This window comes from Podarcis vaucheri (assembly GCF_965113315.1).
Source record: "Podarcis vaucheri genome assembly, chromosome: 15".
NCBI classification, from domain to species: Eukaryota; Metazoa; Chordata; class Lepidosauria; order Squamata; family Lacertidae; genus Podarcis; species Podarcis vaucheri.
The window spans coordinates 22612983-22626147 of NC_138753.1; the positions used below are offsets into that span (position 1 = coordinate 22612983).

Sequence of the window (13165 nt, forward strand, 5' to 3'; positions counted from 1 at the left end):
GGAAAGAACAAACAGTTCCAGCAAAAGAGGATTGGCAACTAAAATTGATGGAGTACATAGAAATGACAAAGCTTACCAAAAGAATAAGAAATCAAGATGAGAGACTTTTTAAAAGCAGAATGGGGAAAATTTATTGATTATTTGAAGATATATTATAAACAAATTAAAACGTTAGCAGGGTTGATATAAACACGTGCGTTAAGAGATAATTAAAGGGGAAGACAAAGGAAAATTAGTAAATAGGTTTGAATTGGATATGCAGTAATAAAAAGATATAAATTAAATAACCACAGAAAGGAGGGGAGGGAAGTTGTGGGAAATGCAAATTAAATTTGTAAAGGTTCTGTTTTTCTCATTAAACGTGGTAAAATGTGAAAATGAAAAATAAAATTAATTTTTTTGAAAGGATTTCAGGCAGGGAATTAAACCTGGGACCTTCAGCCTGCAAAGGAAATGCTCAACCACTGAGCTCCAGCCCTTCATACAGCACCAAAGCTCTCCAGATTCTTTGTCCTGCGGACAGCTCTTGGTGATATTTCAGAAGTTCTCCTTGCCAGCTTTCTAGAACAGATTTCAGGGGGTGCAGTGGGAAATGTGGTGGTGGTTCAGGAGCTCTGGGTTGTGGGTGAAAATCTCCCATACCCAGATGGAAGCTCTGCCCACGGCTGTTTGGCTGCGGCTCTTGATGTGGAGGCAGGCCATGGGCCTCCATGTATGGAAACAGCATTCCAATCGCCATGACTGACAGCGCTGCAGTGCAATGGCACCACACCATATGCTCTCCAGTGTCCCTGTTTACAAGGGACAGGACTGCCCCCCCCCCCGTTTCTAGAACATGTCCCTAGGAAAACACCATCTCCTAGTCTGTTCCTCCTTTTTGCCCTTGTGAAATGCCTTGTGAAAACCTGGTTACAATGAGATCTAGGCTGCATCAACAGAAGTATACTGTCTAGATCGGGGGAAGTAATGGGACTACTCTATTCTGCCTTGGTCAGGCCCACACCTGGAGGGCTGTGTCCAGTTCTGGGCACCACAAATTAAGGAGGATATTGAAAAGCTGGAACGTGTACAGAGGAGGGTGACCAAGTTTGCACCGGGAGCTCCTGTAGTTCAGCAGCAGAGCATGCAGGGCACTCCAGGATCAACCCCCAGCATCACCAGGCAGGATGGGGTGGGGGAAAAGAAAACAAAAAGGCCCCTTCTGGAGACACTGGATAACTGCTGATGGTCAGTGTGGGCAATGATGAAGCCCACAGTCTGATACAAGGCATCTTAAAGGTAAAGGTAAAGGGACCCCTGACCATTAGGTCCAGTCATGGCTGACTCTGGGGTTGTGGCACTCATCTCGCTTGATCGGCCAAGGGAGCCGGTGTACAGCTTCCGGGTCATGTAGCCAGCATGACGAAGCTGCTTCTGGCGAACCAGAGCAGCGCACAGAAACGCTGTTTACCTTCCCGCCGGAGTGGTACCTATTTATCTACTTGCACTTTGACGTGCTTTCAAACTGCTAGGTGGGCAGGAGCAGGGACCGAACAACGGGAGCTCACCCCTTCGCGGGGATTCGAACTGCCGACCTTCTGATCGGCAAGCCCTAGGCTCTGTGGTTTAACCCACAGCGCCAGCCATGTCCCTTGATGTGCACTCCTATTCCAAGTACTTTCTCCTGATACGGATATCAAAAATTTGATTTTTCAAGAGTGTAGAAGGTCATAATTCATACCAACCAGTCACAAGCCGCCTGGACGCTTCGGCCTCCTGTAGACGCCAGAGCTTTCTGCCTGCAGGAAAGGAAGGAAGGGAAGAAAGAAAGACCCACTGTCAGCGCTCTCAGCTAGCACTAGATGGCAATCGCAGGGTGAAGTTGCTGCCGTTCCTTTGAACAAGTTAGCAACAGCTAGGGGTGAAAGTTTGCCACCCTGATCCATTTCTTGCACCAGGATTCCCCCTCGGATTATTTAAAATTTACCACCTTCAATCTATTTTCATTCCCCGATAAAGCAGAAGGAAAAAAAAAAGACATTTATGCTGCTTTCAACGAAATGTCCACTCTCCCTTGGAAACTTTCGCTTGCGCTGAGATTCCTGACTGATTAACTGGGGAAAGCGAGTCCAGAAAGACTGAGAAACAGCTCATGCAGAAATCTGCAGCTGCAGTTTAATGGCAGCACAGAGTTTTCGCTGGCTGCACTATCACAACGCCAGTAACTCTTACGGGGGGGGGTAGGGGTAAAGAGGCAGCAGCGAGCAGCATGTGGAGAACTCTGAGACCAATTTCCAGCTTCCCAATTATTTTCCAGCTGCTGACTTTCTCTAAAAACAAAAACGGCCTTTGTTTTTGTTTTTTGTTTTGTTTTGTTTTTTGCAGTCAACACCGCAGGCTGTTTCAGAACTATTTTGCTGGCTGGTAATAGCAGCCATTTACTCTTTTATAGAGTCTCGCCTGAAGCCTGAACTACTGCGGTTGATTTATAAGCCCACCTTTCCTTGAAGGAGCTCAAGGTGGTGTGCATTGTCATATTCCAACCACCGCCCCGGCAATTTGTATCCTTGCAAGAGTGAAACAAATATCTCAAATTCCTGCTCAGCCATAGGTGGCCTTAGGACCAACACTCTCTCAGCCTAAGCTAGATCACACGGTTGTTGTGAAGTTAAAATGAGACAAAGGCAATAACTACACATACTGCCTCAGCACTGAGCTCCTTGGAGGAACAGGAGAATAGAAAAAGTATAACAACAAAGAAGCAAACAGCCCCAAACACTTGCAGCTGTTTGTATGTGTATTTCAGTCAAGAATGAAAACGGAAAGGGATTAATCTTCCTTTGCTCTCTTTATCACAGTCCTGATCTAAATCTAAATCAAACCCCCAGCTTCTATTTAATTCAAGGAAGAAAAAACTGCAGAAGATCATGGACTGAATTCAAGTAGGTTCTACTCAGAGTAGGCTCATTGAAATTAATGAACCCACCACACAAGGTACTTCTATTTTGCATCTAGTTGGGTCCTCAGTGACGGCACCGTGGTGCGAACACAAAGGCCACATTCACACCACGCATTTAAAGTGCTATGACGCCACTTTAAACAGGTATGGCTTCTCCCCAACAAATCCTGAGAAGTGTAGATTGTTCAGGGTCTTGACAGCTGTTAGGAGATCCCTCCCCATTCCCCCACCCCACTCCAGAGCTGCAATTCTCCAAGTGGTTTAAGAGTCAAATCCCTCTTCCCAGGGAACTCTGGGAGTTGTAGCTCTGTGACGGTAGCAGGGGTCTCCTAAGAACTTTCAGCACCCTTAACACAACTACAGCTCCCTGGGTGATTTGGGGGAAGCTGTGACTGTTCAAAGTGTTATCATACTGCTTGAAATTTGTGATGAGAAGGTGGGCAATCTCTCTTTCTCTCCAAAGAGAGATGCAGCACACTCCCTCTAAGATTTGCAAGATATAGGCCTCTTCTTAGCCTCCACACTGACGTCCTTTGCATTTATTTATTGATAAGATCTTTCCATATCTCCACACACCCACCCTTTTTTATAGCTTACACATATGTAAGGCAAACCCCACCCACTCTCTCCAGCAAACAATGTTCCCTCTCTCTCAAGTTATCTGTGGCATCAAGCATCTATTTGCATTAAAAAGTTATTTCCTCCAAAGACCTTCCTGGCTTTAGCATATGCCAGTAATAGAATCACTAGGAGCAAACTAAGGGGAGTCAGGTAGGAGTTGGCTGGTTATTCTTTTTGACAGCCACCAGCCACTAACTGGCTCCCTCCAGTCTCCCAGGACTGAGTGGTACATGACAGAGCAGGAAAGACCTGCCACCTCAACCCACCCACAGTTTTTGCTGACTCACTCCATTGAAAAAGAGAAAATTCCTTAGGGAAACCCTGCCTTGCGCTCCCTGCTTTCCAGAGCAGTGGGAACATGCGATGGGTAGCAGTTTACTAAGCCTGCTTTCTTGCCAGGAAACACTATGGGAGCTAGGTAGCGCCTATTATTATTGTTTATTAAATGTATATTGCACTCTTCCTCCGAGGATCACAGGGCGGTTCACTGTACGAAACCACGAAAATACATAACAATACAAACAAACCAATAATCCCCACCCCTCACCGAAACTACACAAAGTTTAAAAGGCCATAAATTGTTTAAGTAACCAAAAGTCTGGGAGAAGAGGATTTTTTTCCCCCCTTTTGCCTGGCACCTAAAGATATGTAATGATATATTTTCCAATACCTGCGTCGTTATCAGATACCCAAACTCTTGTTTAGGCTTTTTTTTGCCTTCAAAATAGTAGACACACACACACAAAACAGCAGATACACGAAGATATAGTCATGGTTCCCCTCCCCTCCCCATAATTCTGGGAGCTGTTGTTTTGTTGGGGGGCTGAGAGTTGCTAGGAGACTCTTGCCCCCCCTCCTAGAGTGGTTTTGACATTCAATCCCTCTTACAGGGAGCTCTGGAAGGGGAATTGGGGGGGGGGTCTCCTAAAAGCTCTCAGTGCCCTTAACTACAACTCCCAAACTCTTTGCAGGAAACCATGGCTGTTTAAAGTAACAACATAGTTCTTTAAATGCATGGTGTGAAAGTGGCTGCTCTCTGTTTCTAATTTTCTTCATATTGAATATATCAGACCATTTCATACACCAGGTTTGCTTTTGCCGGTTTGGAATAATTTGTTTTATTTTCACCTCAATCTTTCCCCTCATCACTTCTTTGGTATGTTGGGAGTTAAGGGATACAGGAAACACTGACTCCTTGCTCAACAAAAGCTGTAATGCAGTTCGCATCATTGATATGAGAGAGAGAGAGAGAGAGAGAGAGAGAGAAATGGCTTCATTTGAGGCTTCTTGGCCCGAACCAATACTTGGGTGGGAGGCAACCTGCATAATCTGATCTCCCTGGAGAAAAGGGCAAGGCACACCCACAAACCCTCTGGCATTGGGCACCCCCCATTCCTTGCAAACCCACTTGCTCCTAAGGCAGGTGCCAGACGCTTCCAGCTCTCTGCATAAACCTCCAATGGAAAAAGCACATCCCCCTCGCACTATGTAATGTTCACGGCCACATAAAGGTTTTAGCTTCCCATACAGTCCATTACGGAGAGTAAGCAGTAACCGCAAAGGATGTCCATTCAATACAGAGGTGCATGTCAATAAATGTGAAGGTATAATGGCGACATTTCCATTTACTTGAGAGGAAGCTATTGCAATAGGAAATGAGGCATTAGCTCTTAAGAAAAGCAACCAGATTGAATAGCTTCTCTGAATAAGTGGCATGACTCTTTACTGGAATGGTTATTAGTCTATGAGAATAACATGAATGAATGTGAGTGTGTATACACATAGAGACATGCACACATACATAAGTACGCAAAGTTGTAGAATTTCTCATGTTATTTCCCCTAATGGATGCACACTTTCCCTTTTATATATGCATTATTATATACATACTTTGTTTGGAGAACTGCATTTCCAAATCTGGAGAAGTAGCACATTTTGAAGGATAACTTCTTTTTGGGCTATATATTGCTTGGGTTGGGGGGGGGGAGGACGTGAAGTCCTCCAAATGTTGATAGACTACAGCTCCCATCATTCCTTGCCAGTGGCCATGCTGACTGGGTCTGATAGAAGTTGGAGTCCAAAATATCTGGAAGGCATCAGGTTGGGGAAAGGCAGAGGAGACTAACTTAGTTAATAACTAAAGCAATAAAAATATAAGAAGAGCCCTGCTGGATAAAGCAAATTAAGTACCGTATTTTTTGCACCATAACACTCACTTTTTTCCTCCTAGAAACTAAGGGGAAATGTCTGTGCGTGTTATGGAGCGAATGCCTACAGATGGTGGGGGGGGGGGGTCTGCTGCAGTCGTGAGCAGAGGATCCATGGTTCCCCATCCTTCCCTCCTCCGTGGCTTGCTTTGAAACAGCAAAGTGGGAGAAGAGCCACTGAGTGGGGAGGAGAGAGGGACAGAGAGCCTGCTTGCTTTAAAGGAGCAAAGCGGGAGAGGAGAGGAGCCTTCTCCTCTTATACCCCTCTTCTGCATTATTAACAGCATCCTTCTCCACCCACCCCACGAGTGTTCCTTGTCCCTTGAGTGCTTTTCTTTCCCTCCCCACTTAAAACGTGGTTACAAAGCATGGATCCACATGGATCCTCAGGATTTTTGCACTGGGTCACCCCAAATTCACCATCAGATCACATAGCATGTCCATGGCTACAGCTTGCACCAAAAAAATCACGCACCCACTGTTGCCTGGGGCCACAGTGGTGCAAAAACGTGGTTACAAAGCATGGATCCACATGGATCCTCAGGATTTTTACATTGGGCTACCCCAAACTCACCGTCAGATCACATGTCTGTGGCCACAGCATGAACCACAAAAATCATACATCCGCTGTTTCGTTTAGAATATTTTTTTTCTTGTTTTCCTCCTCTAAAAACTATGTGCGTGTTATGGTCGGGTGCGTGTTATAGAGCGAAAAATACGGTAGTTAACTAGATGCCTTTGGAGGCAGTGAGCAAAAGAGCCCTCTTCCCTCCTGTGTTTTCCAGCAACTGGTATTGAGAAGAATTACTCCATCTGCCTCCATCTGTGGTGGAAAAACATAGCTATTGTGACTGGAGAACCCACTCACGGTTTTTATCTCCATGGATTTGTCTAATCAACTTAAGTTTCAACAGGTCTAGTCTAAGCACGACTGAATCTGGATCCACCCTGCTATGTGTGGTTTGGATGCCTTTTTTTTTTATTAAAAGAAATGCATTTTATTGTTTTCAAATATCCATAAAGAAAACAACAACAACCAACTCTCCCAACCGCCCTGACAGAAGCACCGAGTTTCAGCACATCAATCATTTCAAGTCATTCCATGAAATAAAACTACTGTTCCACAAGTCACCATGTGCTGCCGGAGGCCTATAAGAACATAAGCAGAGCCGGCTGGATCAGGCCAATGACCCATCTAGTTCTGCATGCTGTTCTCACTGTGGCCAACCGGATGCATTTGGAAAACGCACAAGCACGATTCAAGCACAAGAGCTCTTTCCCCTCCTACGGTTTCCAGCAACTGGTATTAAGAAACATTGCTTCCTCCGACCACGGAGGCAGAGTATAACCCGCATGACTAGCAGCCACTGATAGCTTTCTCCTCCATGAGTTTGTCTAATCCTCTTTTAAAGCCACCCAGTTTGGTGTTGCTCACTGGTTCCTGCAGGAGTGAGTTCCATAGTTTAACTATCTTCTTGTTTCTGTCCTGAATTTGCCGACGTTAAGCTTCATTGGGTGTATTCTATCATGTCACCTTTTACTCACCTCTTTTCTGAAAGAAAAAGTCCCAGATGTGACCAGCTTTCCTCATAAGGGAGTCATTCTAGCCCCTTGATCACTTTGGTTGCCCTTTCCTGAACATTTTCAAATTCTATGGTCTATGGCCTATAGTCATGTTCTATTGATGCTGCATATAAAATAAAGTTACGCCAAGCTGAATGAGAAGCATTAGCTCTCTTGCCCAGTTCTCAGGAACATGCGCCGTCAACTTGTCCCCTGATATTAAACCCCAGAGTTGAGAAATACAGACTCCAAATAGATCTCTGCAGGGAGGTGGGACCAATTCGGATGGTCCGTCCCCGCCACTTAATGGATCCAAATGGTTTCCAGAGAGTGGTAGGGGATGCTTTATCCCATGTTGATGGCCTTTCAGCTGATTCCCTGGTGGCCCGCTCGAATGTGGAATTAACCAGGGCTATTGACTGTCTGGCTCCGAAGCGCCCTCTCCGATTGCATGGAGCCCGGACAGCCCCGTGGTTTTCTTCGGAGCTGAGGGCAATGAAACAATCGCTGAGACGGCTAGAGCGTCGGTGGCAGAAAACTCACTCCGAATCTGACCGGACACAGGTTAGAGCTCAACGTCGAGCCTACCAAATGGCGATAGCGACGGCGAAGAAGACTTTCTTCACCGCCTCTATTGCATCTGCAGAAAATAGTAGCAGGAGAGTCTTTCAGGTGGTTTGCAATTTAACGGAACCACCTTTACCACCGGGGCCTTGTAAAGACCCCAAGATCTCCTGCAACGATTTTGCAAAGTTTTTTTGCAGATAAAATCACTCATATTCGGAAGGAGCTAGACACCACCATGGGAGCAGGGCCGGGGAGGGAGAGTGCTAGAGCTCTGTCTGGTCAAGTTGCATGGAATCAATTCCAATCCGTTACCCCCGAGGATGTGGACAGGCTGCTTGGACGCATGAAACCAACCACCTGTCTCCTTGATCCTTGCCCATCCTGGCTAATAAAAGCAAGCCGGGAAGGGCTGGGCGATGGGCTCTGCGGGGTGGTGAATGCTTCCCTCTGTGAGGGAACATTCCCAGATCCGCTGAAAGAGGCGGTCATTAAACCGCTTCTTAAAAAACCATCTTTAGACCCAGCCAGTATGGCCAACTATCGCCCAGTCTCAAATCTTCCATTCTTGGGGAGGTGATTGAGTGCGTGGTTGCTGAACAGCTCCAAGCACGCCTGGAGGATGCAGACCATTTGGATCCCTTCCAATCGGGATTCAGGCCTCATCATGGGACTGAAACTGCCTTGGTCGTGCTGGTTGATGATCTCCGGCGAGCTAGGGACAAAGGTGAGAGTTGTTTCCTAGTTCTGCTGGATCTCTCAGCGGCCTTTGATACAATCAACCATAACATCCTTCTGGATCGTCTAGAGGGGCTGGGAGCTGGGGGCACTGTTATACAGTGGTTTTGCTCCTTCCTCCTGGGCCGTGTTCAGAAAGTGGTGGTGGGGGATGAGTGTTCAGACCCCTGGGCCCTCAGGGTTCCGCCCTCTCCCCCATGCTTTTTAACATCTATATGAAGCTGTTGGGAGAGATCATCAGGGGGTTTGGACTGGGTGTCCATCAATATGCAGATGATACCCAGCTCTACCTCTCTTTCAAATCAGAACCAGTGAAGGCAGTGAAGGTCCTGTGTGAGTGCCTGGAGGCGGTTGGAGGATGGATGGCGGCTAATGGATTGAGGTTGAATCCTGACAAGACAGAAGTACTGTTTTTGGGGGACAGGGGGCGGGCTGGTGTGGAGGACTCCCTGGTCCTGAATAGGGTAACTGTGCCCCTGAAGGACCAGGTGCGCAGCCTGGGAGTCATTTTGGACTCACAGCTGTCCATGAAGGTGCAGGTCAATTCTGTATCCAGGGTAGCTGTCTAACAACTCCACCTGGTACGCAGGCTGAGCCCCTACCTGCCCGCGGACTGTCTCGCCAGAGTGGTGCATGCTCTAGTTATCTCCCGCTTAGACTACTGCAATGCGCTCTACGTGGGGCTACCTTTGAAAGTGACTCGGAAACTACAACTAATCCAGAACGTGGCAGCTAGACTGGTGACTGGGGGCGGCCGCCGAGACCACATAACACCGGTCTTGAAATACCTACATTGGCTCCCAGTATGTTTCCGAGCACAATTCAAAGTGTTGGTGTTGACCTTTAAAGCCCTAAACGGCCTCGGCCCAGTATACCTGAAGGAGCGTCTCCACCCCCATCATTCTGCCCGGATGCTGAGGTCCAGCGCCGAGGGCCTTCTGGCGGTTCCCTCATTGCGAGAAGCAAAGCTATAGGGAACCAGGCAGAGGGCCTTTTCGGTAGTGGTGCCCGCCCTGTGGAACGCCCTCCCATCAGATGTCAAAGCGATAAATAACTACCTGACATTCAGAAGACATCTTAAGGCAGCCCTGTTCAGGGAAGTTTTTAATCTGTGATATTTTAGTGTATTTTTGGGTTTCTATGGAAGCCGCCCAGAGTGGCTGGGGAAACCCAGCTAGATGGGCGGGGTACAAATAAATAATAATAATAATAATAATAATAATAATAATTATTATTATTATTATTATTATTATTATTATTATTATTATTATTATTATTATTATTTGGATGTAAAGTCCTCCAAAATCTTGCACTGGTAAGCCTTGCCACAGTCATTAGCTAAGCAATAAGATCTTTACGAGAAAGGTGTTGAGCAATAGCTGTGTGGTACAATAAAAGTTTGGGCCCTGAGTGTGCTGTGCAGGCACTCACCCCAGCATATCAAAAACCCTTGTCCATGGTTCTGTAGATGCTGTCAGCCTGCACGAAACTGGCTTGTACATGAGGCACTGTAAACATCACATGACATACTGGAGGCAGTAAGGAGGATTGCCCCAAAGGCATTCCTATGCATCTCTGGACCATGTCCAAACATAGCAGCCAGTGTGGTGTAGTGGTTAGAATGTTGGACTAGGATCCGGGAGACCAGGGTTCAAATCCTTGCTTGGCCACAAAGCTCAATGGGTGACCTTGAATCAGTCAATGCCAATCAGCCTAACTAATAATAATAATAATAATAATAATAATAATTTATTATTTATACCCCGCCCATCTGGCTGGGCCTCCCCAGCCACTCTGGGCGGCTTCCAAAAGAATATTAAAATACTATAATACATCAAACATTAAAAGCTTCCCAAAACAGGCCTGCCTTCAGATGTCTTCTAAAAGCCTGGTAGTTGTTGTTCTCTTTGACATCTGGTGGGAGGGTGTTCCACAGGGAAGGCGCCACTACCGAGGGTTGTTGTGCGGATTAAACAAGGAGGGGGAGAAACATATACAGTGGTACCTCAAGTTAAAAACTTAATACGTTTTGGAGGTGCATTCTTAACCTGAAACTGCTCTTAACCTGAGGTACCACTTTAGCTAATGGGGCCCCCCGCTGCCACCACACGATTTCTGTTCTCATCCTGAAGCAAAGTTCTTAACCCAAGGTACTATTTCTGGGTTAGTGGAGACTGTAACCTGAAGCATCTGTAACCTGAAGCGTCTGTAACCCGAGGTACCACTGTATGCCGCCTTGAGCTCCTTGGAGGAAAAGGTTGGATATAAATACAACAAAGAAATCAATAAACAAACAAGCTGCAAAAGGCTGAACTATACAGTAGGACACACTCTAGAAACTGCATTTAATGGTGTTGTGGTTCGCCTTATGATGGAAGGTACTTGAGTTCCCTACTCAGCCATGAAAACAATTGGGTGCCCTGGGATAGTTTCCCTCTCTCCCCCTCTCTATCAGCGTAGAAGAACAGGATAGAAGAACAGCCACATACACTGCCTTGGAGGAAAAAAGCGCAATAAATTAGGCTTTGTTCCCAGGGTATGGTCTGAAGACATATGGGGTGGTATTGCACAAGGATTTCTGTTTGCACAATGGGACCATCTCCTCCCCCTGTGTGCAACCTATATCCTCCCCCTACAACTGCTCCAGAGGGCTGGGGGAATTCATGGAACAGATTTAGAGGGCACATGGAAGGAGGAAGAGGGGGAGAATGTTCCATTGTGCAAGCAGAACTCCTTATGCTGACAGAACAGTCATGTGCCACTACAATGCCTGCAATCCATGATGTCACAACTTTGCTGCAGTTAAGCAGGTCTGGGGTTTAGTGAGTTCCTGGGTGGGAGACCATTTGGTGCTGCTTTTAGGATAGGTGGGATAGACCATGAAAGTGGAACGGGGAAGTGTTTCCTCTTGCAGCTTTCATAGGCTACTGCCCTCTTTCTTAATTTTTTTTTTAAAAAAACAAGATTTGCAAATATAGCAACAAAAACAAAACAAAACCCCAAACTAAAACACATAATAAGAATGCCATATGTGCAAGAAGACTAAAAAATACAAGGTAAAAAAGCATAAGAAAGAATGAATAGTGTAAGACATATCCCATGGTGGGATACAAAGTTCGTATTTATACAAAATATATCAAGTATTCATAAACACTGCCATGAAAAAACCCATATTTAATAGGAATGCACCAACCATGAGATTGTAAATCACAAACAGTCCCCAAACAGATGCAAAATCTGAGAGGTCTGCATGGCGGCACGTATATTATGGATCAGTTTTTCAGAGATTGCAATAAAATGACTTTTTAAACCACAGAATGCATCCCTTTCATCCTTGAGCAATCACAAAATGACTGGCGACGAGCAGATATATAATTAATTGTTGACAAATAAGATCAGCATTAGCACCCACCACAAATGGGTAGAAGTCGTAACTTGGGGTCTAACGTGACCTATTTCAAGAGGCATAAACCCACACCCAATACAAGAAAGAGAAAAAACAAACAAACACGGAGCTCTCTTCTTTGCCAAAGATGCTCCAGCAGCAATGCACAAGCTGGAGAAGCAATGGAAAGAGAGAGAGAGAGATATGTTGGGGGAGGGCTATAGGATACGTTGACTCTGCTGGGCGCTCAATATTTCAGTTACGTAACCTCTTGCAGGCTGAAGATCGCTGTGTCTGCTGCAGAGGCTCCCTGTCTCCTCCGCACATGTGTGCCAGCCTTTAATCTCCTGCTTGGCTGGCTCCTTAAATCAAAAGCGTGGATGGGAAGCACAGCGGTCTCATTTAAAGGAGAAAAAATGCAATGGGAAAGATAACCAGAAAAATGTGCTGTCTTGGTTTGCCCCGCCGCCCGCCCCCCTCTCAAAGAGGTCTGTTGCTGCTGCCTGACATGAGATCATTAACCCACATGGCCTTGAGGAAAAAGCAGGGGACATTCTAAGAATACAGATAATCAGAAGTTTGGATAAAACTAGAAGGCTGCTTTGAGAGCTTCAAGGACACGGAATTACAGGGGCAGGGGAAATGCACCATCAATTAGCATAGAGATGGATAAACTCACTCCCCTTCCCCCAGCTCAGGTCTCAGAAGTGCCGATTTGCTACAGACCACATGGAATCCATGTGGGTCATGGCACAGGGGCTGTTCCAAGGGGGACAGAAGCCATTCGGGCTCCCTGTGTGAGGCACATGCTGACTTCTTTAAAATGATCTCAGCGTGTGTTTTTAAACCAACATTAATATTGCATATATATTTGAATTCACAGACTGCATTGTTAGGAGCACACTTCTAAACAGAAGACAGAATATGCTGAGGGGCTCCTCACTTCCATTGCAGGGATGTAAGGCAAAGAAGGGGCAACTGGGAAGGCGCTGTTTTTGTAATTAAAATAAAAAGAAAGGAAAATAAAGAAAGGAAAGAGTGGGAATGCAGTTGGAGGTTTCAAATACACTTGCAAACGCACCATCTGGAGCTGCAGTGATAGCCAGGAAAGGAAATGGCTGTCGTGTTGATTTGAAATAAATAAGTTTC

At 46.0% G+C, this 13165-nt stretch overlaps 1 protein-coding gene across 2 annotated transcripts in view; it reads right to left on the reverse strand.

The window, feature by feature from the left end:
* Window positions 1–13165, reverse strand: part of UBASH3B (ubiquitin associated and SH3 domain containing B) — an 84113-nt gene that overhangs the window by 23905 nt on the left and 47043 nt on the right. For both annotated transcript variants that reach the window (XR_014214020.1, XM_082201002.1), the window contains exon 2: window positions 1725–1778. Coding sequence is in view for 1 of the 2 variants with exons in the window: in XM_082201002.1 (XP_082057128.1) it covers window positions 1725–1778 (54 nt within the window). In the remaining variant the exon portion in view is untranslated. The remainder of the gene's footprint in view (window positions 1–1724; window positions 1779–13165) is intronic.